Below are 26,636 nucleotides of genomic sequence, written 5' to 3'. Positions count from 1 at the left end.
AATGTTCCGTCCCAACCGGTGCTGATCATGGGGAAGAACTGTGCAGACTAGGGGTAGTCAAACTGCGGCCCTCCAGATGTCCATGGACTACAATTCCCAGCATTGGCAGGGGCTCCTCGGAATTGTAGTCCATGGACATCTGGAGGACCACAGGTTGACTACCCCTGGTGCAGACAATTGTGCAGAGACAGAGATTGGCCCATTGTCCCTCCCTGTGCATACAGTCAATTGTGTATATGTGTGGAGGACTGTCTGTATGGGGCAATAGGACCCCCCCCCCTGTAGAAAAACCAAAGATTAAAAGAATACACCGGGGAGAACAGAAATGGAGGCACAGTTCTCATTCCCCTCGTTTTATTTGTTTTAAAGCATTCCTCCCATTCTGTTAATCATTTCATCCCCTTGTAGCTGCCCATCAACCCCAACTCTGATTGCAGGGGGGGTGTGGAGTAGGCAGGGCACTGGGGGGGGGGGAGTTCGCCTCCTTGATTGTAATCAGCCCAGCCAACCCAAAACGTTAAAAAAAAATATAATAGTTTGGAATTTAAAAAAGCAAGAGACAAAACACACATCTGCACCCCATCCTCCCTCAAGCGCTTGTCCTGAGTCCGTTCTGACAATGGTCGCAGAGAAATAAGATATTTAAAGTTAACAGTTTGTGATGCTTGAGGCGCTGAAGAGAGCCACCCAAAAAGACTTCTCAATGCGAGGTTTTCTTGGAAGCTTTCCCAAATTTGGCATCCAGTCCAAGTCCTGCAAAGAAACCAAAGGAAAATAGTGTTTTAAGGGATCGTCCTGCAGAATGGTTGAACGAAAAAGTTAGGAGCTCTGTTAGACCAAGGCCAGTGGTCCATCTAGGCCAGTGGTCCATCTAGGCCTGATCTAGGCCATCATCCCATTTCACACACTGGCCTGGAGGGCCAACAAACAGGGCAAAGAGGTCAAGGCCATCCCTTCCATGGAGGCCACCAGCAGGGGATGGGATGGGTAGGGGTGCCAGATCCCAGTTTGGGATACTCCTGAAGATTTGGGGCTGGAGCCTGGGGAAGACAGGGACCTCAGTGGGATACAAGGCCACAGAGTCCACCCTCCAAAGTATCCATGTTCCCCAGGGGAATTAATGTCTATAGTCCTGGAGATGAGATGTAATTCCAGCGGATCCCCAGGTCCTACTTGGTGGGTGGCATCCCTACTTACAACACTGGGTTTCAGAAGTTTATTACCTCTAGATATGGAGGTTTTCTCCAATAATCCCGGCTAGAAGCCACTGACAGATCTCTGCTCCATGAATCTGACTAAACCCCATTTAAAGTCATCTCGCCTGGTTTGTTTTATTTCATTTATTTATCTAATAGGATTCAAAGCCTGCTCATAAGAGTGAGCTTTGAAAGAGGGGGGACGCGGCAGCCTCCAAACCCCTGACCATCTTTGTTGCCCTCCTCTGGACACCCTCCAGTTTGTCTACCTCCCTCTTCAGCTGTGGTGCCCAAAACTGAACACAGGACTCCAAGTGAGGCTGAACCAGAGCAGAGTACAGCGGTACCATCACCTCCCGTGATCTGGACACGATACTCCGTTTGATACAGCCCAAAATCCCATTTGCCTTTTTAGCCACTGAGTCACACTGCTGACTGCTAGATCCTTTTTGCACATGCTACTGCCAAGGCAAGATTCCCCCATCTTATACTGGTGTATTTGGTTTTTCCTACCTAAATGCAGAACTTTACATTTGTCTCTATTGAACTTCATTTTGTTCAGTTTAGCCCACTTCTCGAGCCTATCAAGATCATCCTGTATTCTGATTCTGTCTTGCAGTTGTGTTTGCTACCCCTCCCAGTTTAGTATCATCTGCAAATTTAAGTATCCCCTCTAATCCCTCATCCAAATCATTTATAAATATGTTGAACAACACAGGCCCCAGGACGGATCCCTGGGGTACTCCACTTGTCACTCTTCTCCAAGAGGATGCTGAACCATTAACAAGTACCCTCTGGGTACGATCTGTCAACCAGTTATTGATCCACCTGACAGAATAAGGTTCCCTACTGCATTTTACCCACTTGTCAACAAGAATCATAGAATCACAGAATCATAGAGTTGGAAGGGGCCATACAGGCCATCTAGTCCAACCCCCTGCTCAACGCAGGATCAGCCCAAATCATAACAAGAATATCATGTGGATATTTAAAAGGTTCTAAACGGTCTCCTAGCTCAGGCTAGCCCTATCAGAACTCAGAAGCCGAGCAGTATTCGGATGGGAGACCGCCAAGGAATAGCGGGGTTGTGATGAGGAGGCAGGCAATGGCCAATGACTGCTGAACGTCTCTTGCCTTGAAAACCACCTGGGGTCCTTCCATTGGGATGTGGCAGCACTTTCCAGCACCAAACATTTCCCTGGGGTGCCTCTCTTTCAGGACACCTAATCAAACCAGTCCCCCCCCCGTCCCCCCCGTGTTCTCACCCCTCCATTGCCCGGAACAGCAGTTAAGCAGCCCTCACTGGGTGGTTGTTTTGGTTCCTCTACCCCCTGCTTTCCTTTTACTTTACAAACTAGTCTTTCCCCCCGAATATGTGGGGGCATTAATAAACTCCTGACTGTTTCCTTGGCCTGCTGAAAGGCCTGGGGGTCAACCAGCCTGCTGTTAGAGAGATAGCAAGCTGGGTCTCCGCAAGCAAACTGTATGGGAAGGATCAATAAATTCTTCCCCTCCATCTCCCCAAATCTCCCCCTACAGAACTGTAGTAATTTCCAGAACCTGAGCATGCCGATTTCTCCATCTCTGCCCACCCTTAAAGGGACATTACAGCTGCTCTGAACATCCTGTGCCTCCTGAAGCATCCTCGGTCCTCATCAGACTAATTTACCAAGTCGAATTTCTCTGCAGATGCAGAGAGTCCTCCAAGGAAGCAGAAACCTCTGTCTCTGTCAGCGGGTGGCCTGGTTTTACTGCTTCTGTGATCTTGGCAGAGGCTAACCTCTTTACTATCAGAGGCAGCAATGACTATCTGTAGGAGAGTTACAGCCCGGGATCAGGGGCAACGAGTGAGTCTCTGACATTTGGCCTCTTGGGTCTCTTTCCTTCTGGTCATAGTGATCTGGCAGGGTGCTCCTGGGCAGTTCTGTTTCTTCAAGGCTCGTGAATCTATTTATGGCTTCATTACAGATCTGCCTAAACCACTGGGCCTCAGTACGAGTTAATCAATCTTCCTAGTATTCTGTTGTTCTACAATGTTTATTACTATCACTATCTTGTTCTCATTGTTATTGTTCTTACCACATCACTATAAACTGAGTTAATTGTACTGTTCCCATTTTATGTAAACCGCCTTTGGGGTGGGCGGTATATAAAATAAATAAATAAATTTGAATCTAAGTTCTGTTTGAATGCTAATTTCAATCCTTGCTGCAAATTTATTCTGTTTTATATAAGGGTATATAGATAGATGATATCTTTCTTATATTCAGTAATCCAGGAGCATTTGATGAATTTATTATTTGCGCCAATGACTTCCACCCTATTATTAAATGTACTGCAGCCTCTAACTCCTTCACCGTTTCATTTGGGGTCCTGCTTTATGGGCAGGGGTTGTGTGACAGGGTCCTAACCAGACTGCCCCACGACATGCCTATTAAAGCTTCTGTCTCAAGGGGAAGTGGGATACAAACCCCCAAAGGCAGAACAAACAGCGGAAGACTAGCCAGGAGTCCAAACCTTACCCAGGAACACCAGAATGGTGCCCACCCACTGCAGGTTGGTGATAGGATTGGCAAATAAGATGACCGAGGCCAGGATGGTGAAGAACTTGCGGGTGGTGGTGACAATCGAGCAGGTCAGAGGACCAAAGTAGACCACAGTCATGAAGATGAAGCTCTGGATTGGAAGGGAGAAAGGAGCAGGTAAGGAGAGGACAAACCGCTGCCTAGCTTCGGGGATGGACAACTAGAGCTGTGAAAGCATCATTCTTCCAGCTTGAAAAAAGGGGAAATTTTAGGGGACAAAAACCCTTTCCATAAAATATTCTCTGGTTTTAAATGTAACATTTCTAAGACAATGTTTTACTCAAATGAGTGGTACGAAGACTTATGCACAAACATTACAGAAGCATTATTGCTGTGTCAAGAGTATTCAACACAGCTGCAAGGATATGTGGTTTAAATGGCACCAGTGTTGTTCCCACAATGAGCAGGACAGACTGTGCAGATGACAATGCATGGTTGAAGAGGTCAGCGTGTTCAGTGCTGTTACAGCCAGCTCTGATCCAAATCTGCAGTCTTTAAGAGGGTGACTGTAGGTAGCCTTTCAAGTCCAAGTAATGTACCTTCTTCTGTTTGCCAGCTTGGGGGAGTGGCTAAGAGTGGTGGACTTTGATCTGGAGAGCCAGATTTGATATCTCATTCCTTCACATGCAGTCAGATGGGTGCCCTTGGACTAGTCATAGTCCTGTTAGAGCTGTTCTCGCAGAACAGTTCTGTCAGAGCTCCACTTACCTGTTTTGCCCTTTAGGGTGCCTTCCAAGGCAGCTCACTTCAGTGCTGCTGAATTTGGACTGGACTTCAGGGGTTACCAAATGTCATCTCTTGCTCTTCCTCCTCTTGAGATGCTTAAAAAGGGATCACAAACTAACTCTATCTCCTCCTGGTCCAAAATAAGGGGGCAGAGTTTGCATTTCCAAGGCCAAAACTTCCTGAGCTCCCTCATGGCATGCAAACCCAGGTTCTACTTTTTCCCCTTGAAAACAGAATGAAGAATTGGAACAAATAGAAGGCTGGCTTAAAACCCAGGACATGCCACTGAGGAGGAAGGAGTTGGATTTATACCCCACTTTTCACTTCTCAAAGCAGCTTACAATTGACCTTTCTTCTTTTCCTCACAAACAGACACCCGGTGAGGCTGGGAGAAACTGCTCTGTGAGAACAGCTCTAACAGGACTGTGACTGGCCCAATTCACTCAGCTGGCTGCATGGGGAGGAGGAGTGGGGAATCCAACCAGGCTCTCCAGATTAAGAGTCACCACCCTTAAAAGCGCCATATAAGAATCAGCTCTTCTTCTTCTTCTTCACCACTACATGAAACTGAATCACCCCCTGGGAGGCATGTTAACAGGCAGCTCACCTGGCCCAGAGCACTTGTGAGTCCAAAGAGTCCAATGTTGTATATGATGCTGGGGTAACGTTCTGTGAAGCTCAAGAACTCCCAGAGCTCTCCTGTGAATAGGATACCTGCAGGGGAAGGGGGGGGGGGAAAGACTTTAAGAACCAGATGAACTTCTTTGCTGTTTTGATCAACCAGGTGCCAGCCTCTTAAACCTGCATATATCTCACATCTGTGGATAAAAAGCACCAGAACTGGAAAAGAAGCCTGAGCAACACTAACAGTCCTTTATCCAAGAATTCAAAGCAAGACACACAGATCACGTCAGCATTCTCAGGTTGGTTCTCTTTTTCCCTCACTGGCTGAGGTGAAGCACTGCCTTCGGCTCCACCTCTCGCTTATGTGTGTCGGGTGCACACGTGCAGGCAGAACACGGATTATTGTTGCAATTTAGCGAGCTCCATCAAACACCCATGGCACTTTACACATGGCGACCCAAACATCCTACTGTTAATGGTGTTGCTCGGGTCTTGAAAACTGAAGTTTGTGTGGCTTCCTCTACTGAATCCACCCATCCCAAGCTGGGTCTTCCTCTTTGCCTTCAACTTTCCTAGCATTATTGTCTTCGGGGGGGGGGGGGGGGGTTGTAGCAAAGGGTTAAAACCAGTATTAAAGCATCATAAAACCCTAAAATTGACAAGGCTCACCCACCGCCATTCACTTTCAATCTGGCCTGCAGAATTGACATAAGCAAGGTAAATCATACCAAGCAAAAACAAAGCCCCGCTTGCTCCCAGATCCCAGTCCAACACCCAGCTGGCTCTCTGGCACAAAGCGGGGGGGGGGGGGGGGAGAGGGAAGGAGTGAGGGACACCTATGAATGCAGCTAAATTTCCCCTGGAGCCAGTTCAGAGCTGGGCCATTCAGACAACACGACAAAATCTAGTTAATGTGCTTGCTTTCTTTGGTGTTAAGCAGGTTTTGTAGATGGCAATTACTAAAGGGCTGGCAGCCTTTGGCAAGGTCCACAAGAGCAGAATTTTACAGCCTGATCTCAGCCAAGCAAGTTCAGCCCTGGCCAGCACTTGGATGGGAGACCACTGAGGGAGTCCAGAGTCACTACACAGAGACAGGCAATGACAAGCCACCCCTGAAACCTCTTGCCTGGGAAAGCCGACTAGGGGCCCCTATATGTTGGCTGCTACTTGACAGCAGATAATGTTTGTCACTTGTGGCCCTTCTTTGCATACCCAGAGAACTGCTGATTGCCACTGTGGGATGGGAGGTGAATTTCTTCCAGGCCAGGCTGGATTCTGGAGATTTTGGGTGAGGGGGATCATTTGGGCATGGAACTGGGGTCACTGTGGGTAGGCAGGTAGTTGTGAGTTCCTGCTTTGTACAAGGGGTTGGACTGGATGACCCTGGAGGTCCCTTCCAACTCTATGATTCTGTGACATCACTCCCCAGCCCAATCAGCTGCTCAAGCTCTTCTTCTGATGTTCCAGAACATGCCCAGCAGAGCAGGAAGGCCAGCTGTTCACTAGCAGGCCCTCCTAAGACTTCAGCCTCATGGCCACTGTGGGAATAAGGCCTCTGCTACACTTCCCAGGCATGGGGATCTCTGCAACACCCTTTCATTTATCCACAGTCTAGATAGGATCTTGCTGGCAAAGTGGAGGTCAGTCTCTTCTCTCCACTGACCCACCTTTGCAACTGCCCGGGCCTCATTCTCCAGGAACCCATACCTCTCCCAAACATTTCTATCCACCCTACTCTCTGAGCTCGAATGGTTCACCTGTAGCCACATCCTCGTTCACCGGGCAAACCGGTCCTCATCCAACATAATGTAGAGGCCGTTTGCCAGGGAAGCCCAGGAGGACACGGCAGCATCCTTTCCACTCCAAGCTCAGGGTGCCAATTTTGCCTGCCTGAGGTGAAGGACATCCTCATCTTAGGGATGTGACACATTCCTTCCAGCACATGTCATCTTCCAGACACACCCAAAGGCCCTGAGCTGCTTCCACACAGGCAGACATGGCTCAAGCCCTCCCCCAAGGAAGATTGCTGGGTGACTCTGGCCAGTCATTCTCTGACTGATGTCCCAGGGCTGCTACAGGGATGGGGGTGGGAGTGTGTGAATGAAAACCCCATCCCTCACTACGAACACCTGGGAAGGAAGGGCATGAGAGGAACCACCCAAATAGAGAAATACAAGCAAACGGATGAAGAATTGGTTGTTTTCTCCCGTATGAAGCCTCAAATTAGCTGATGACGGCTTCCCCTTCCTCTCCCCACGGCAGGCACCTTGTGAGGCAGGTGGGACTGAGTGGCAGAACTGAGACTGGCCCAAGGTCACCCAGCAGGCCTCATGGGCCTCAAGTGGCTTACAATTGCCTTCCTCTCCCCACAACCAGCACCTTGTGGGGCTGAGAGAATTCTGTGACCAGCACAGCAGGCTCCATGGGGTGGAGTGGGGGATCAAAGCCAGTTCTCCGGATTAGAGTCCCCCACTCTTACCACCGCTCCACCAACCAAGGCATACGCCTGATCTCAACCAGTCACGGGCGTTTTCAACTCACTGCGGTGACAGGAAGAGCTGCCGTAGTAGTTTCTGGGGCTCTGAATGTCTTCATCCGGAATTTCAGATGCAGCCTGTCACAGATACGAGTCCCTTTCACTTCCACAAAGGGGGGCAAGGTTTCTTTTCCTCTAGGATCATGGTGGTCAACCTGTGGTCCTCCAGATGTCCATGGACTACAATTCCCATGAGCCCCTGCCAGCAGGCAGGGGCTCATGGGAATTGCAGTCCATGGACATCTGGAGGATCACAGGTTGACTACCCCTGCTCTAGGACTCTGGTTTTCAACCTTGGGGTCCCGACCCCAAGTGGGGTTGCCTAGCCGTTTCCACAGGGTCACTAGGACAGGTTGGTGGCAGCAGCAGAGCCATGGCACTGGCCACCTCCAGATTGTTGTGCGCTTGCATGCGTGCCTACGTGCGCCGCCCCCACCGCCGCAGATGGGGTCGCGGTGTTACAGAGGTTGTCAACCGCTTTTCTAGGATGTAATTTCAAACTCGCATTGCCATCTCTTAGGCTGGTGGCAGGCCTTTTTGGTTCTAGCCCCAACCCTTTGGAACCAGTGTCCAGAAGAGATCCATAAACGCCTTCTTGGCCAGGCATCCAGGAAAGCTCATAAAGCTGTTTCCTTTAGAAAGGCCTTTTGACCACGGACACTCAGATTTCAGAGGCTGTCCCTGGATCTCACCAGCTTTTTTGCTAGTGAGGAAACAAAGAGTGGTTTCCTCCAACTACCCCAAAAAAGCTCTGCAAGGGATTGTGAGACCTTCATAGAGAGAAATCACACAGGACCAGGGCTGGAGAAAGGAGAATTGGGCAATATTGGTTGGTAAGGCTAGCTGGATCCATCCCATGATGTTTGCGAATCATAGAACTGGAAGGTACCTCCTGGGTCATCTAGTCCAGCCCTCTGCACTAGATAGGACACTCACAACCCTCTCGCTCATCCACTGTAACCTGCCACCCCTTGGAGCCTCCACAGAATCAGCCTCTCCATCAAATGGCAATCCAGCCTCTGTTTAAAAATCTCCAAAGATGGAGAACCCACCACCTCCCAAGGAAGCCTGTTCCACTAAGAAACCGCTCAGGAACTTCTTCTGGTTGTTTACATGGAATTTCTTTTGAATTAACTTCATCCCATTTGTTCTGGTCCGTCCCTCCGGGGCAAGAGAGAACAACTCTGTTCCATCCTCTATATAATTACTTGAAGATGGCTATCAGATCCCCTCTCAGTCATCTCCTCTCTAGACCAAACAGATCAAGCTCCCCCAACCTTTCCTCATACACCTTGGTCTCCAAACCCCTCACCATCTTTGTTGCCCTTCTGTGGACACGCTCCAGTTTGTCTAGATCCCTCTTCAACTGGGGTGCCCAAAACTGAACACAGGACTCGAAGTGAGGCCAAACCAGAGCAGAGTAAAGCGGTACCATCACCTCCCGTGATCTGGACATGATACTCCATTTGATACAGCCCAAAATCCCATTTGCCTTGTTCAATGTATGGTCTACTAAGACAACTAGATCTTTTTCGCACAGGCTACTGCCAAAACAAGTCTTCCCTATCCTATATTGGTGCAGATGGTTTTTCCTACCTAAATGCAGAACTTTACATTTGTCCCTATTGAACTTCATTTATTCAGTTTAGCCCACTTCTCAAGCCTATCAAGATCATCCTGTATCCTGATTCTGTTTTTTTCCTACCCCTCCCAATTTAGTATCATCTGCAAATGTAATAAGTACCCCTCTATTCCTTCATCCAAATCATTTATAAATATGTTGAACAACACAGGCCCCAGGTCAGATCCTTGGGGTACTCCACTTGTCACTCTTTTCCAAGAAGATGCTGAACCATTAACAAGTACCCGTTGGTTACGATCTGTCAACCAGTTATTGACCCACCTGACAGAATTAGGATCCATACCGCATTTTACCAACTTGTGAACAAGAATATCATGTGGAACCTTATCAAAAGCGTTACTGAAATCCAGATAAACTATGTCCACAGCATTCCCCTGCTCCAGTAAGGTAGTCACTCTCTCGAAAAAAGAGATAAGGTTGGTCTGACATGACTTGTTCTTGCGAAACTCATGTGTGGACTATTTTTAGTGAGCCACCTTGGAATCCTTCCACTGGGGGGGGGGCACATATATAAAACGCTTTGATAAATAAATGAAACAAAAATGTAATGCTGGATTTAAAACTTTGCTCTTGATCCTACCTACCCCTACGATTCAAGCCATGTTTCACAGAGGGAGGGAGCCTCCAAATCACTCCCGTTCTGTGGAGTTTGGCTGCAAATGTTCAGAGGCAACAGGCTTTTTTTTTCTTTTTTTTGCAGCTTCAAGTGGAATTGAGCTTTGCGCTTTTCCCCAGCCTTTTGTGTTCTTCTTTAAAAAAAAAACACTATAGAGGGAAACAATCATTCTCCAAATTCATCTGGCTGCAAGGGACCGCTCCTTTTCATTAATTATCCAACCCTCGACGGAGAACTTTGAACAATTGCACGCAGAAATAAATGACGAGGTTTCAACGCGTGCCTGTCGAGCAGAATGGGGAAGAAGGCAGCCCCGCCAGCCCCCTCCCCCGGTTGCTGGAGCAAGGGAGACCCCCAATGATGGCACAGACCACTAATGAGCAAGAGCAGACAGCAGACAGGAAGGGCGTTCTGCGATGGCAGCTCTGCTCCAGGGCTGTCTGAAGAAGGGCAGAGGCTGGCTTGGTGGCTTCCCCTTACTAGTGGAGGGGTCGAGTGGAGCTGGGGCAGAACACAAGCACCGGCCTGCTGGGTTTCACACTGACCCACTGGCCCATCTCACTGCCCAAACAATACTGTACGTACCTCTGCGTACATGCACACATCATAAACAGAACTTTTCTGGCCATGTGAGAAAGGCACATGAGTGAATCGCTGCCACAGGAGTAAGCATACTGGACCATGACTGTGCATGCTTTAGAAAAAAGTTTACGGCTGACGTTCATTCCCTTGGTCATGGACTATTATTGCCAGGCTACAACTTGATCATTGTTGTAGTGTTATTAAGGGCTGAGGCATGGCTGGTCAGGGACGATATTTGTCAGTTTTTTTTTGTATGTCATTACAGAGCCTCTTGTGGCGCAGAGTGGTAAGGCAGCAGACATGCAGTCTGAAAGCTCTGCCCATGAGGCTGGGAGTTCGATCCCAGCAGCCGGCTCAAGGTTGACTCAGCCTTCCATCCTTCCGAGGTCGGTAAAAAGAGTACCCAGCTTGCTGGGGGGTAAACGGTAATGACTGGGGAAGGCACTGGCAAACCACCCCGTATTGAGTCTGCCATGAAAATGCTAGAGGGCGTCACCCCAAGGGTCAGACATGACCCGGTGCTTGCACAGGGGATACCTTTATCTTTACCTTTTTAGAGATTATCAATGACAACTGATGTTATTACAAAAGAGCGGAAGAGAAGTCACACAGGATCAGGCCAATGGCCCATCCAATCCACCACTGTCACACAGTGGCCAAAGCCCAAGGGCCATCAGGGGATCCAGCAGCAGGACCGGGACTCCAGAAACTCTCCCCCTGTGGCTCCCCTAACATTAAGAATGCCAAGCATCACTGCCCTGGACACACAGTTCCATCTATACCAAGAGACTAATAGCTCCTGAGGGACCTCTGCTTCATGTTTATCCAGTTCTCCTGATGCTGTCTATGGCAGCGAATCCCACAGGCCAATTATTCTTTGGGCAAAGGAGGACTTCCTTTTATCCCTTCTAAGCAGTCATTAATTTCACTGACTGCCCACTAGTTCTGGGCTTGTAAGGGTCAGCCTTGGTTTTTAATCTATTGTGAAATAAATACCTGTATGTGTTACTTTTTAGTTGACCAACGGTATCATCTGCCCTGCTTGTTTATGTTCTCTTAACTTTTAGGTGCTCAATTCCATTTGTTTTAAGTCAAGGGTTTTGGGGGAGGGCATCTTTTTCTGGTTTGCTGTCTTACCACCCATCAAGGAAATATCCACCCTGACCCACGAAGTGCAATCCATTAAGAGGAGGAGATGTTTGAGCACAGCAATAAACATGAGGTCAGGGAAAGACTGTCTCTTTTTTCGGTAACAACATGTGTTTTAGACTGTGGTTTTTAATTGTAAGCTTGCCTCATGCAAGACTCTAGATGCTGCATAGAAATAGTCTAAGCAAATCAATCAGCAAATGAAATAGTAGGCACAGAATGATTTTATGATTTGATCGGGATTCTCACTGCACCAAAAAAAAAACATGTGCTGGGCCACAGAGGCACAGCAGTGTCTGTGCAGCCTTCCACTGGTCCCACAACATGCATTTCCCTCCTTTGCACTGCCAATAGAGTCCTTACCAGCTCCTAGGAACAGCGTGGACCAAAGATTAACGTTCAGCATCATGTGATTGGAACCGGTCTGGTAGTGTGCTCTCATGTGGTCTTGAGACACTCCCGTCAGTCCGTCCAGTGTCAAAGACAGCAACTGAAGGGGGGGGGGGAGAATCACACACAGGTGCTCTTTACACACACTGTAAATAGCAGCTTGCTTAGCAAGTGGGTTTAACACACGTGTAAATGCATGCTCTGCACAGTTATAATGGCATAAATAGGGACAAATACCTACCCCTCAAAGTCAAAAAATGACTCCCATCAGCTAAGCTGGTCAGTAATAAAAAATATAAAAAGTGGCCAAGTTTTCCACAACATTCAGCTCCCAAGATGTGCACTGCTGCAGTACTTATGGCCACCTGCCCTTCACCACCCCCATAAATATCTCTAACCCCTGCCCATCATCTACTCTCTTTAGCAGACTGGCATGCTGTCCACCTCTGCCACAAATAACAAGTGACACGTTAAAGGCTTTCCAATCAATATCAGGCTGCTGGGTGGTTGATATCCTGTGGGTTGGTCTCTCATGGCTGTTGATGGAGCAGGTCCTCATCTCATAGGACCATGTAGTCTCCTCTTGCAAGACCTAAGAAGGTGCCTAACTGGGCCTGGGGAGGTCTATAAAAGGGGGAGGGGGCAAGGAGGACAGGCCAACTCTGGTTCCCAGCTCCAGAAGGATGATGTTGAGGGTGGCCAAGAAAACCCCTTTCCATGTTTCTCTGATGGAGACTGGGTAGAGGATGCAAGGAATGAAGCCCTGACACCAGGCTTACAAAATATGACATGACAAAATTTGAGCCCAATGGCACTTTTAAAAGATTTATTCAGGGTGTGAACTTTCATGTGCAGGCACACTTTCCCAGATAAAAATGGAACAAGAATCATGAGAGTACAGATATCTATTAAAGGTAAATCAGTGGCAAATTAGTAAACTGTGTCATAGTATACGAATTATGCCATTTGATAATTCTTTGCTAAAACAGCTCATCAGTCCTTTTGAGTTCAGCTGCAGTTCACAAACACACTGGAGGAATAAAACTGTCCATGTTAGTAATTCATGGCAGACACTTTCCCAGTTGTGTAAAGAAATAATTAAAAGAGACTAGTTGCTTGCCCTCTCCGTCTCCACCCAAGCGTGGAAGCATCCCTGCAAGAGACAAGCCTTGCTACCCAGTTACCTTCTCCTGAGACCAGAGAGTTAAATTTGAAATTACATTACATATTACCAACATCACATTACAGTCACATCATCCCCAAAAATTAAAATAAAAAGAAGAGGGGATTGTAAGGAATGTGTATATGAATTGGATGAGGTTAGTATGCGTAGTGAGATTAAAAAATACTATGTCCTTGTTGAGTCCAGGGTATGACATTGTTTTGAGTGTTGTAATAACTTGCATTTCTGCTATCTCCCTTTCTAGCCTGTTCTTGAAATTGGCACAGACAACCTCCCAATCTCAAACAATTCACCCACAACAATGCAGGATCTAATTTGAACATGGACAATGGTACGGGAGCTTGCAACAAACCCAGATGCCAACTTTGCCGACACATACACTCCAATAGCACAATCACTGACCCTAACAACATCACCGACACCTTCAGAGGCCTATTCACGTGTGCATCTTCTAACATTGTATCTGCCATTAAATGCCAACAATGCCCCTCTGTTCTCTACATAAGACAAACAGGTCAAACTGTCCACCAAAGAATTAATAGACATAAGGGGCCAGCCTCGGCCAGGGAAAGGAACAGGATTCCTTTCCCAGCAGCAAAGCCTCACTCGGCCGTGCGCTCACCTCTGAGGCCAGGAACGTCTAGGCCAGGCCAAGGGGCCAATCAGGAGCCGCACAGACTGACATTCGCTTTGCGGCTCCCGATTGGCCCCTTTGAGTTTTTATCCTGGACTTGCCCCGCCCCTTTCTCCGCCCCCAATGCCCTTACTCTTTTATTTTTACTGCTCCCGCAGATTATCATATGGCATAATGTGGATACTATGACAAGTTTACTAAATTGCCATTAACTTGCCTTTTCCATATATCTGTAGTCTTGTGATCCTCGTTCCATTTTGTCTGAGGAAGTGTACCTGCACTTGAGCGCTCACGCCTTGAATAAATCTTCACTAGTCTTAAAGGTGCTGTTGGATTACATTTTGTTGTGCTACTTCAGACTGACACGGCTACTCACTTGAAAACATGACATGCTTAAGGTGCACACCAGGGGCTCCAAGCCCATGAGTACCATGGGGCCCACAGACACCTCCCCTAATGCCCACCAAGTGTTTTTGGAAAAGTGGGTGGAGACCAGTGGGGCTTTCCCCACCAAGGCTTCTGGTTGGCTGCTGGCAATCTGATTGGCTCTGCAGACTTTTAATAATAATGTTCATTTGGCAGCACCTGCAGCCACCACAACACAAGGATCTCTGCTGGGTGACGGAAAGCAAGCCGGGGCTGCCATTTGGGTGCTGGCTCTTGCAGCAGCTGCTTCCTGGCTCCCACCCTGGATCACTTGTTCGAAGATGCCCGTAGGGGAGGGGTAGTCAACCTGTGGTCCTCCAGATGTCCATGGACTACAATTCCCATGAACCCCTGCCAGAGAATGCCCCTGAAAATCATGCTGGACTTGCCCTGACTGTGAACTTCCCCACATATCCCTATTTCCTTCTGTCTGAAAATGAGCAACTGTTGCACCCGCTTGTGACCCCCTCTGCCTCGTGCCAAGAAACAAACTGGCACCCAGTTAGGGCCTGCCTTGGGTTTCCAGTAGCAGCTACCCAGTCCCTCCTCTCACCCCCCCCCTCCATAACGGGAAACAGTCTCTGCAGCCAAAACGGGCTTCCAAGAGGTCAGAGCTTACCAGCAGGAGCTCCCCATACCCAAAGAGATGCTCATCCACAATGTCGCCTCCCTTCTTCGGCTTGTACATGAAAAGGGCCACGCCTGTGACAATCAGTAAGACACACAGGTATTTGGACACGGGGTACTTCTTCCTCAGAACGGTCACCCCTAGAAGCATGACTGCAGAGAGAAGGACTGTGAGGAAAAAATACTGAACAGCACCCCCAGAGGGCCCAGTTCAGAGATGTTAACCAGCCAGTGGCCACTGAAACCGTGTGCCACACCCACTTCTACGCAGCAGCAAGGATCCCATTTCTCACAGCAATGCGTGTGAGTGCCCATCTTTGGCAACAGCTGTAAAAGCCCTTACCCCTCAGCAGGGGGCGTCATACTACCACCCTTTCCCTCTCCTGTTTGAATGCAAACATGGCAAAATTATTCCCCAAACTACTTTTTTATGATTGCAGAGTCAAGTTTTGAATTAGCAGAAAATGAAGATGGATTTGGTTATCCACAAGCCCTCCTGCCCTCACTCTCCAGGGGACAAATCTGTGGGAATTCTCTGATCCTTTGGCAGAATCCTGTTTGAAGAAGACACATGGATGGCCACTTTCTAAATTGTCCACTTGTGGATGCAAGCCAGAGTATCGCACCAAAGGTGACCTTTTACAGAAGAAACACCAAATATTAATAATTCACCAACTACTTGGTCTTCCTCCTGATTCTAGAAGCTCCCAAGGGGTTAGATCCCATGATCTGGACCCAAAAAATGCTGTCATGGATCTTCCACAGGAAAATTAGTTGTGGATCCGACATGAAGTAACAGCCACATGAGTTAGGGGAAGGGGGGGGAGAGCTATGATATGCTAGGGGGAGGGAATGTAATCCTGATGGGGGTGAGATTTTGTTACCTTTTGCCCTCCATATTGCAGTTACCCAACCCATACGGCCACAAAATCTGTACAACCCCAGAAATAAACTTTCTTGGGGTCAGCCTCAGAGGCTGATCTTCTGTATTTCTCCTCCCATTGCAGCCCTCTGAAGAGGCATTTCTGGGGGTTGCAGGACCTGCTCTGGCAAGATGCCACTGAGCATGGGGGCTGTAGAGTAGACTGGGCAGAAATGGGGCACAGCAAAGTAGGGGTGCTTCTGGTCAACTTCCCTTCCTCACTGCAGCCCACCCACAGCTCGATGTCCAGGTAGAGCCCAGGACGCCTAGGTTTCTGGAGATTGCAGAAGACAGCTGTAGGAGGAGCACCTTCAGTATGTATAATATCCTCTTCCCTTCTACCCTATGAGCCACCTGATCTCCACACCAATTCCCTTCCTTGTTCCCATTCCTCTGCCACCCCAGTATACTGCAAGCACAAGGCAACTGTCAATTAAGAACATAAGAAGAGCCAAGCTGGATCAGACTATGAGTCTGCCTAGTCTAGCACCATGTCTCATAGTGGCTACAAAACCCAGGTGCCATCAGGAGGTCCACCAGCAGGGCAATGGGATATCGCCTCTGTTCATCTCTTGCCTGGACAACCCAATGGACTGATGGCCTCAGGAATAGACAGCTTTAATCTATCAAGGGCTACTAACCATGGTGACTGAAAAGAATCTCCACATTCAAAGGCATTAAGCCTCTGCATCTTAGAGCCAGGAGGCTGCATCCGTGGAAGGCCTCAGCCTCCATGCCGTGCTGTTGGCCACTTGGGAACTGATTGGCCACAGTATAGGACAGGAGAGTAAACAAAACGGACCACTGGTTGGATGCAGCAGGGCTCTTCTTAAATTTCTACACCCTCTTGCAGTAAATTCCACATTTTAATCAGTCTTGGTGTAAAGTTGTCCTTTTGTCTATCCTGAACCCACTATCCATCAGCTTCATTGGAAACCCTCGAATTCTAGTATTTTTCGGGGGGAGAAAAAGTTCTCTTTCTCAACTCTCTCCACCCCATGCTTGTCACAGACTCTTCAGGTTTTCCTGAGGGAAGGTGCTCCAGCCCCCTCAACATCTAAGTTGAAGCATGATCCCAGGGGTTACCTGGCACAGCATACACACAACGTCAATTATAGCAAACAGGCATCTCACCTGGGATTGGTTTACAGGACTTCCCAAGGACCTATACAAGAGAAGAGAATCAATTATTTAGTTTGCAAAGACTAAATACGCCGCCTGCCCATTACATTAACATACAAGGCAGCTCACCTAACATTCAAGGAACCAGGCACCAACAAAAACTCTCAGCTCATAGAAGCCAACAGGAGCCCCCCAGATGAACTACAATTCTAGTGTGTCCTCACCTTTGGATCTAGCAGGCTGTCTCAACTGGAGTTTCGTGAAAGCCTGGGGGGTTGCAACAGCCCCAGAAGGGTTCAGCCAATTGAATGGGAGTTGATTTTAAATATATTTTAAAAACTTTTTCAAAAATTAACAGGCAATATGACCATATATGGTCTTGTCAGCCTGACCCCCCTCCCAGTGGCCAATGATGGGCATGGAGTGGGTAGGGATTGGCCCCGGCCATGCTAATCCTAGCTGGCCGAGGCTTGTTGCGTGTGGTAGTGACTGGAGTCCAGAGAGGAAAGCACTTTCACTTTAACTCAACTGTGGAGAGGAGGATGGAGTGCCACAGTCCTGCCCCAGGCTTGTTGCTGGCATTGGGGTGGGTGTTGGGGCCACATAGAGCCACATAGTCCTGCTCTGGCCATTTCTGTAGGCTCTCTTTGGCAAAGAAGAGCAGACTGGCAGGCAGCCTAGAGTGCAGGTATATTCACAAATCATATGAAAGGAGTTCTGTGCTGTCACTTCCTGTGCTATGGGAGTGTCCTGGTGTTGCCACATCTGGTGGGAGTGTTTGAGTGATGTCATTTCTGGAGACATGTGACTTCTGGGGGAGTGGCCAGAAGGTGTGGCCTGCTGACATGACTTCCAGGTTTCTCGAAGCCTGAAAAATGTTTCAGGGATTTCTCAATGGTAAAAAGGTTGAGAAAGGCTGGGTTATAGAATCATAGAGTTGGAAGCAATCATACAGGCCATCTAGTCCAAGCCCCTGCTCAATCCAGGATTAGCCTAAAGTATCCAGGATAAGTATCTATCCAGCTGTTGCTTGAAGACTGCCAGTGAGGGGAGCTCTCCCCTGATCCAGCAAGGTAGTAACTTTCTCAAAAAACGAGATAAGGTTAGTCTGACATGACTTGTTCTTGAGAAAGCCATGCTGACTGTTAGTAATCACAGCCATTCATTTCTTACTAACAGGAGAAGCAGAAATCCTGCTTCACCACTGGTATAACTGGCAAAGGGCTGCACACTGGTTTTAAGAATCTTTGCCCCATCTCAGAATTAGAGTTGGTACCTAAACAGCAGCCTTGCCCTGGTTGGAGCCGCCTAGCCCGATCCTGTCAGACCTCAAAAGAAGAACAGTTGGTTCTTATATGCCGCTTTTCCCTAACCGAAGGAGGCTCAAAGCGGTTTACAGTCGCCTTCCCATTCCTCTCCCAAGCAAGGTTGGTTCTGCTTAGTGTCTGGATGGGAGACCACCAAAGAAGTCCAGGGTTGCTATGCAAAGGCAAACCTCCTTTGCTCACCCTCTTGCCTGGAAAACCCTATGAGGTTGTGACAAGTCGGCCGCAACTTGAAGGCACTTTCCACCATCTCCAACCAAACAGTAAATCCATCAGCAGCTACCTTCCTTTGACGAAGGTCTTTTGCTCTTGCTATATACTTTGGCATTGCTTTCAGCACAAGAGAATGCTGAGTGCTCTTAGCAGAAAGGAGGTCTCTTCCATCTGCTCTGACCTCCCCCACATCTCCCCCTTTGTCAGCAACCTCCCCCACTTCACCTGTGTTGGATAGTTGACAAACTGCAGGGCCGAGTTGCTGGACACCATGGCTCCCAGGTAGGAAAGGGAACAAGCGCCGTACAGCCAGTTCTGCGTCCGATCCACCTTGACGGTATCGAAAAACTGGATCACTGATTGTAGAGGGGGAAAAATACGCAATAGGTACATTGACTAGGGCTTCATTTTATGGTGTGTGTGGTTTAAGACCAGCTGAAGGACCAGGAATGTTCCAAAGAGTGAAGGAGGAGGATGAATTTGAGAGCCAGCATGGTGCAGTGGTGAAAGAGCAGTGGCCTCTAATCTAGGGTTTGAGTCTCCACTCTTCCTTCACCATGGGCTAGTAAGTTCTCTTGGAGCTGTTCTCTTAGAGCTCTCTCAGCCCCACCTACCTCACAGGTTATCTGTTGTGGGGAGAGGAAAGGGGTTTTGCACGTCACTTTGGGACTCCTTTGGAGAGTGAAAAGCGGGTATAACAAAACAGCTCTTCTTTTCTAGGGCCCACCTGAACTTCAAATGAAACTGAAGCCACCCAAGGCAGGCAGACCATGTTGGGAGTACTTTTAGGGCTGCCTGGGAGGGGGGGGGGTCATGAAGCAAACACAGTCTAAGGCAGGCTATCTCAAGAAAGTTCAGCCCAAACCACGTAGGGCTCTTAGGGTCAGAAGAGGCACCTTGTACTGAGCCTGGGAACAATCTGGAAACCAATGTAGACAGTGCAGCAATGGCTTACTATAATAAATAACAATAACAACAATAGACATTTATAACCTACTCATCCCCAAAGGCTCAGATTGGGTAACAACAAATGTGTAAACAATAAAATAATACAATGCAATTATATTATACTATAATCATAAGTATTAAAATCACAAATTAATTACTTTCCCGTTTAAAATCAAATCATTCTAGAAGCCAGCTCCTTCTCACTCTAGGGAGAGAGTGGTGTATGCATGAATTTGACAATCAGTGTTTGATGGTCATTTGATGGATGTTTTGAGAAGGAGGGCCAGCATTTCAGTGTTACTTCTAGCCTCAACCGTGGGCCTGATGGAGCAGCTCTGTCTCGCAGGCCTGTGACCCTGTCCTTGGTCTCACAGGGCTCTGATCTTTCCAGTAGGAAAGGCCCTAGTCCTGCTTGAGGCCAGTTTAACCTCTTTGGGGCCAGGAATCTTAGAATCATAGAGTTGAAAGGATGCTCCAGGGTCATGTAGTCCAACCCCCTGCACAGTGCAGGAACTCACAACTGCCTGCTCACTCACGGTGACCCCAATTTCACCCCCAAGTGATCCCTCCAACAAAAATCTCCAGCTTGGCCTGGCTCTTGAGCAAATTGTAATAATAATTATTTTTTAATGTTCAGGACTTGTAACTGATGAAAGAATCTCACTGAAAACGAATATTACCGTTTTGAAAGAAGTCCTACAGAATAAAGAAATAAGGAAATCTACAAGGGGAGGAGGTGGTCCTGCAGGTAGTGTTTATTGCTTTGAAGGTGATAACCAAAACCTTGAATCGGATTCGGTCCTCAATATGGAGCCAGTGCAGCTGGGAAAGCACAGGTCAAATGTGTGCTCTCCACTGGGCCCCAACAAGGGACTGGGTCATTGCATTCTGGGCCAGATGAAGTTTCCAGGGCAACTTCAACGGCAGCCTTGTGTAAAGTGAGCTTCAGCAATCCAGCCTAGAAGTGATCGCTGCGTGGATCACAGTGGCTAGGTCTGGTGCCAAAAGGTAAGGAGCTAGTTTATGTACCTGTCAAAGATGGTGAAATATCTGGCTTGCAATGGCTGTGACCCTGGGCCTCCACAGATGGGGAGGAGTTTAGGATCAAACCCAGGCTCTTAACAACGGCCAATGTTGTTAACTGGACTTGTCAAGCTGAGAGTTGGCTTTGCCTCATCCGGAGCACACTGACCCAACCAGAGGACCTCCGTCTTAGCTGGATTTCACTTCAGCTGACTCTGCTTGAGCCAAAATACCACGACCTCCAGACAACTGGCCCATGAATTCCCCCCTCACACACACTCTTCCACACAATTCCCCTTTCGCCCACCTTTGGGAGTGATAATTAAATATTGGCTCTAAATCTTAAAAAATGGTCCTTAAAGCCAAAAAAGAAAAATACCATCAGGCAGAAATTCACCCCCACCTGGGTTTTGATTTTCTGAACTATGGCAAAGGCTTGGAAAGGCAGAAAAGAAAAAGGGCACACCCTCTTTGGGGTGTCTCACCCCACTTCCCTTTTTTCCAGCCATTTATGAAAGGACAGAAGTGGGGAAAAGGTCACAAAGGGTGGATCAATGATTCCCACCCCCCTGCAAACGGAGAGGGAGTGAAACATGTTGGCAGCTGAAATGGGAGATGGAGGAGAAAGAGAGGAACAGGGGAAAACATCTCTCTTAACAACCACACTAAGAAACCCTTCATTTTCTCCCTGAGTGAGAGACCCAGGGAAACCCAGTTTCTCCCCATGTGCCCAAAGAAGGGATGATGCAAGCAAGGATGCTCCAGGAAGCATGGCGGGAAAGCTTAGCGAATGTCAGGTATTAAGGCAGCTGAGGCTATGCAAAACAGCAAGCTGTGAAGGACATACCTGAGTGAGAGGTAGGTGAGGCAGCACAATCTGAAGGACTGAAACCACATCCAGGGGTAGAAGGGGTAACAGAGTAGCTATGCCAGAAGGTGGGGAGGAGGCGGTAAGAGGGCTCAGCAAGACAACCAGCTGAATGGTCAGCAGTGGACACTGGCAAGAACGACTGAGAGAAAACCAGCCTTTGAAAAATGAGGCCTCAGAAAAGCTGTACAAGAGGATGCTGGAATAGGACAGGTTGTACCCTGGTTAAGGCGCAGGGGAGGAAGAGATAAGGAAAAGAGACTGGGGAGATGAGGAAGTAGGGGCACGGTGAGCCCAGCAAAGGCAGGAGGATGTGAAACAGTATGCACTAAAGACAAACGGGAGCCACTCCAAGGCAAGAAGGAACAAATAGTGGCAAAAGGAACAGGATCTTTGTTCACTGAACAACCCCAATGTATTTTGCATGCAGCTTGGCCAGGGGGGATTTACTTTCAGATTGATTTTCGCTTCCTTTCCACTTAAAACAGAATAAAACAGTAAGCACAATTAATGCAGGTCCCTTGTGCAGGATTAGTACTGGTCAGGGTCGGGAGTATGCATGTGGGGGCAAATATTATATTCATTTTGCATTGGGAAGTCCAGCCCATAAAATATCAGGACTTTTGTTACCATTTTGCAACATTGAGTTGGGAAAGCTTACTCTTCCTAGATACCAGGAAAACACCTGATTTACTATACAGTCCCATTACGCCCTTCCTGAGCTTGGTAAATAAACTGAAACAATAATTCCACGAGGCCCTCCTCCTTGAGAGGAGGCAGGGACAGGGAAGAGAGGCAAGGAAGTGCCCCCAGTTAGCCTGCTCAGACTGCTGATGGCCCTTTAAATCTTAAAGTGCCAAGGAGCTGAGGGTGAGCAGCAGCATGCACTCTCCTCTCTAGCTGCTTCTCCTGATTACCTGACACAATTCCAACATTATTGGAAACAGAAATAGGGGATCCAGAAATATGCTAGGATGGGGGACACTTTCACAGAATTGGATGCTGCCCACCCTATCCTGGAAATCCTGCATTTCTAACCCAATCAGCAGTGGGGATCCTGCAGCTGCAATACTTTCCTTCAGTACAAACAGCTTCCTTTCGACAAAAGGAACTGAGCCACCGGGCCCAACACATTTCCTCCCTAACTGCCCCTCCCCGTCACAGGCCCTGGGGCCGTTGCCTCAAACCCTGAACAGTTCCCAAAACGTTTTGTTTTAAAAAATTAAGCTAAGAAACACAGCAGGCTAGTGTATGGTTCCTTTGGAAATACTTACATAGTTTGGCAAAAACAGCATTGATCACACACTGGATAAAGACCAGGGACAAGGCATACCGGAATTTCTCCTGTTTCACTCCTTCCCCATATTTGCCTCTTGTACTATAAATTGAGAGAGGAGAGTCAGAGACAAAAGGTGGAGCCCTCCTGAGATACCCATCAATGCATATCTTGCATACAGATCATTTGCAAAGCACGTGTACGTGCTAGTTTCGTGGGTGGGCAGAAAAAAAGCATGGCAAGGTACATTTCATTCCTTAAGTGTTCCAGCTGCAGCCACTGGGATCTTGTTTTTTCTTGAGATCAAAGCATTTTTGTTTACTGAACAGAAGCCAAATATTCCTACCCTGCCTGGATGGTGTTCAGCTTAAGGCTGTCCACGAAGCCAGGAATCTGGGTGTGATTTTGGATACCTCTCTTACAAGGGAGGTACAGGTCACAAGAGTAACTTCGCTGGTGTTTTTCCACCTTCGCTAAGCTACTAGGGCCCTACCTGGCTTTGGCGCACCTAGCCAATGTGCCACAGTCACTTCTAGGCTAGACTTCCACAATTGGCTCTATGTGGGCCTTCCCTTATCCTTGACCCGGAAAGTACAGCTGATCCAGGACGCAGCTGCCTGGGTCCTCAAAGGTACCCCCTGGAGGGCCCATATTTCTCCCATCCCTTGGGAGCTGCACTATCTTCCGGTGGAATTTCAGATTTAGTTTTAAGGTGCTGGTTCTCACCATTAAGGCCATTCACATTCTGGGCTTAGCATACCTAGAGGAACACCTCTCTGCCTATGTTCCCCGAAGAGTGTTATGCTCTGGAAATTCCAACAAGCTAGTAGTCCCTGACCCCCAGGAAGTACATCTGGCCTCAACCAGGTCCAGGACATTTTCTATCCTGACCCCTATATAGAATCATAGAGTTGGAAGGGACCTCATGGGTCATCTAGTCCAACCCCCTGCACTATGCAGGACACTCATGTTCCTATCGTTCATCTACTGTAACCTGCCACCCCCTTGAACCTTCCCAGAATCAGCCTCTCCGTCAGATGGCTATCCAGACTATGTTTAAAAATTTCCATTGATGGAGAACCCACCACCTCCCAAGGAAGCCTGTTCCGCTGAGAAACCACTCTGTCAGGAACTTCTTTCTGATGTTTAGATGGAATTTCTGTTGAATTAATTCCTCCCATGGGTTCTGGTCCATCCCTCCAGGGCAAGGGAGAACAACTCTGCTCTATCTTCTATATGGCAGCCTTTTAAATACTTGAAGATGGTTATCAGATCCCCTCTCAGTCATCTCCTCTCCAGGCTAAACCGACCAAGCTCCCCCAACCGTTCCTCATACGTCTTGGTCTCCAAACCCCTCACCATCTTAGCTGCCCTTCTCTGGACACGCTCCAGTTTGTCCACATCCCTCTTCAACTGGGGTGGCCAAAACTGAACTCAGCACTCCAAGTACTTGGTAGTATGAGCTCCCAGAACAGGGACCTGTCAGAGCTGTCCCAGTTCCGCAGGGCCTGCAAGCTGGAGCTCTTCTACCCAGCATTTGGTTGGGCCCAGTGGTCCTGAAGACACCAAGGACACGCCAGCCTCTCTAGCGAGGGGACACCCAGGAGCACCCTAGAAACCGACAACCTCCTGCAAGCCAGAGCTCCCTGCGCCAAGCAGCTTCCACCCCGATCATCTCCAAGCGACTCCTCGGGGGAGGGCGGTGCAGACCTTTGACAGAGAGAAGCGACCTAACTGCAAGGCTACCGGCGGCGGAGGCGGCCCCTGCGGGGGGACCGGGGCCGGGAAGCGCTTCCTCCTCGGGCGGCTTACATTGTCTCCTGCAGGACGCCGTACCAGAAGTAACACACGAAGACGCCCAGGCAGCAGACGGGGAGGCGCAGCCGCTCGGGCAAGAAGGCGCCCCCTCCGCCGCTCACCCCCGCGCCGGCTCCCATGGCCGGCCCCGCACCCCCCTCGGCCCCCGGCAGCCTCAGCAGCAGCGGCGGCGCCAACTCCACGCACACATCCCGCAGCGGCGCACCCGGCGAGGCCACGGGGGGCCTCATAGAGGCGGCTGCGACTACCGCCCGCAAGGACCCCTCCCGGGGTGGCTGGCAGCCTGCCTGCTGGCCGCGCCGCCTCAGGAGCGAAGGCGGCTAAACTGGCAGAGCGTCCGGGAAGGCGAGCCTCGTCGGCCGAGAACCTGAAGACTGTGCGGCTTCCCACACACCCCTTGCCCCGTTGGCTTTGGCTGGCTTCGAGGGAAACGCCTCTGCAGGCACCGTGAGGGTCGGGCCCTCCGCTGGGTCCTGAAAGAGTTAAAGGCGACGGCATTCTACGCCGGCAGATGTGGAGCGCGCCGATTGCGCCGCGGAGGAGGAGGCGGGGCCGGCCGGCCGGAGCGGCCCTTCGTGGCGGGTTCCCATTGCGGGCGCTGCGCGGAAGTGGGCGGGGCGAAGGATGCCGAGGGGAGGAAGGAGAGCCCATGTCGTGGGGGCTGGACCAAGGCTTTGGGGCACGAAGCCCTGGTGGATAAGAGGCTAGGGCGGCATAGTGATGCACCTTGCTTGACCCTGGAGGGGTGGCCAAACTGTGGCTCTCCAGAAGTCCATGGACTACAATTCCCATGAGCCCCTGCTGGAGAACCCAGCTTGACCACCACTGGATCCTTCACAATGTTGTGAGGATTTAAATCAGGGGTAGTCAAACTGCGGCCCTCCAGATGTCCATGGACTACAACTCCCATGAGCCCCTGCCAGCATTTGCTGGCAGGGGCTCATGGGAGTTGTAGTCCATGGACATCTGGAGGGCTGCAGTTTGACTTCCCGATTTAAATGGGGGAGGGGAAAGGACAAAGCCCTCCCCCCCCCCAATCAGGGAGAAAAATGGGATAATGGTGTTTCTAGTGGTTGGTTTTGATATTGAACATTTATAGCAGCCTGACAAGTATGAGGTGGTATAACATTTTCTAAATAGGTTCCCATAGGGCTCGCTTTGTAAAGATGAAGTGGAGGAATTGTTGGAAACAGCTCTCTGTGCGATGACTCCTGACTTGTGAGGCTGCATACAGGGACTCTCCATAGTGATATAGATAGGGACACTGATCGCTCACCTTTGATCTCACTAAGCAGTCGGTGCAAACTTAAATGGACTTCGAGGAATGGTAGAGGACAGGAAGGCCTGGAGGATCATTGTCCATGGGGTCGCGATGGGTCGGACACGACTTCACACCTAACAATAACAAACCTGTCCCTAGAAGGTAATTTCCCATTTCCCCAGTCTCTCTCACTCTTCTCCATCTCCCAAGTCTGCAACATGATGGAAAGGAGATGCCTCGAGCATCTTTCCACCCAGCTATTTAGACTCGAATAGGAGCCTTATCTTTACCTGTATGTATGTATTAATTATTTGATTTATATCCCGCTGCTCCCGGCAAGCCATCTTTCGGTGAGTTATAGATAAAATCCCACATAAAATGTCAATATAAAACCCCAATTAAAACTCCCCAGCGGCAACAACTAAGTATGTAGAATTATGTTCTCCAATAAATAGTTCTTATATTAGTTAAGTACCACGTTGGTGAGCATGTCTTTGTTGTCTGACTGTGTGCACTCTGCACTACTTGCATATTAAGGCACTCTGCTAATTTTTGGCATATTAAGACTTTACCAATGCTCAATATCCTTCAGGAAGGATGGGATACTGACCTAATCATTTCTCATTTCTTGCTCCCTCTCACAATGTTCCTTTCAAAAGATATTTTGTTTGTGACTTAATCCCAGAACAAAATACAGGTTTAAGCTACAACAATAGCTGCTCACTAAAGGCACTACCAATAACTGGTGTGGGAATTTTTGCATTTGCGTATTTTTTTGAATGCAAAAATACAGAAATCGGACGTCTCTGATAGCAGTGGTTCTTCTGGAAATCTTCAGGCATGGAATCACTCATAATTTCAGATGAGCCTGCCATAACCAACCTTTTTGCAACCACTTGGTTTAATTGTACTTAGTCCATATATACTTGCAGTAAACGGCATAT

The 26,636-nt window shown here is 48.7% G+C and overlaps 1 protein-coding gene across 6 annotated transcripts; it reads right to left on the bottom strand.

The window, feature by feature from the left end:
- Positions 1-337: 337 nt before the first annotated feature.
- SLC35B1 (solute carrier family 35 member B1) lies at positions 338-25,097 on the bottom strand. Of its 6 annotated transcripts, none has more exons than XM_077313603.1 (9): positions 24,826-25,097; positions 22,612-22,715; positions 18,724-18,854; positions 16,973-17,003; positions 14,909-15,069; positions 12,020-12,146; positions 5,115-5,221; positions 3,719-3,872; positions 338-753 (listed from the first exon to the last, which is right to left on the bottom strand). In XM_077313603.1, the coding sequence occupies exons 1-9, from the start codon at positions 25,080-25,082 to the stop codon at positions 701-703; spliced, it is 1,125 nt and encodes a 374-aa protein (XP_077169718.1). In that variant the 5' UTR covers positions 25,083-25,097; the 3' UTR covers positions 338-700. The 6 variants fall into 6 exon arrangements, with proteins under 6 accessions (XP_077169718.1, XP_077169720.1, XP_077169724.1 ...); XM_077313605.1 differs by having other exon boundaries at positions 14,909-14,991; XM_077313609.1 differs by having other exon boundaries at positions 18,724-18,828; positions 24,826-24,842.
- Positions 25,098-26,636: the final 1,539 nt, after the last annotated feature.

This window comes from Paroedura picta, chromosome 16 (genome assembly GCF_049243985.1).
Source record: "Paroedura picta isolate Pp20150507F chromosome 16, Ppicta_v3.0, whole genome shotgun sequence".
NCBI lineage: Eukaryota > Metazoa > Chordata > Lepidosauria > Squamata > Gekkonidae > Paroedura > Paroedura picta.
Note: the sequence above shows the minus strand (reverse complement) of the source record. Positions and strands in the feature narration are given on the sequence as shown.

Coding starts and splice junctions, on each gene's coding strand:
- SLC35B1 (XM_077313603.1), bottom strand. CDS start 25,082: ATGGGCTCTCCTTCCTCCCCTCGGCATCCTTCGCCCCGCCCACTTCCG. Junction 18,855..22,611: donor TGCTGTTTTTGCCAAACTAT/GTAAGTATTTCC, acceptor CTCTACAATCAG/TGATCCAGTTTTTCGATACC. Junction 17,004..18,723: donor TTGTCAACTATCCAACACAG/GTGAAGTGGGGG, acceptor TCTCTTGTATAG/GTCCTTGGGAAGTCCTGTAA.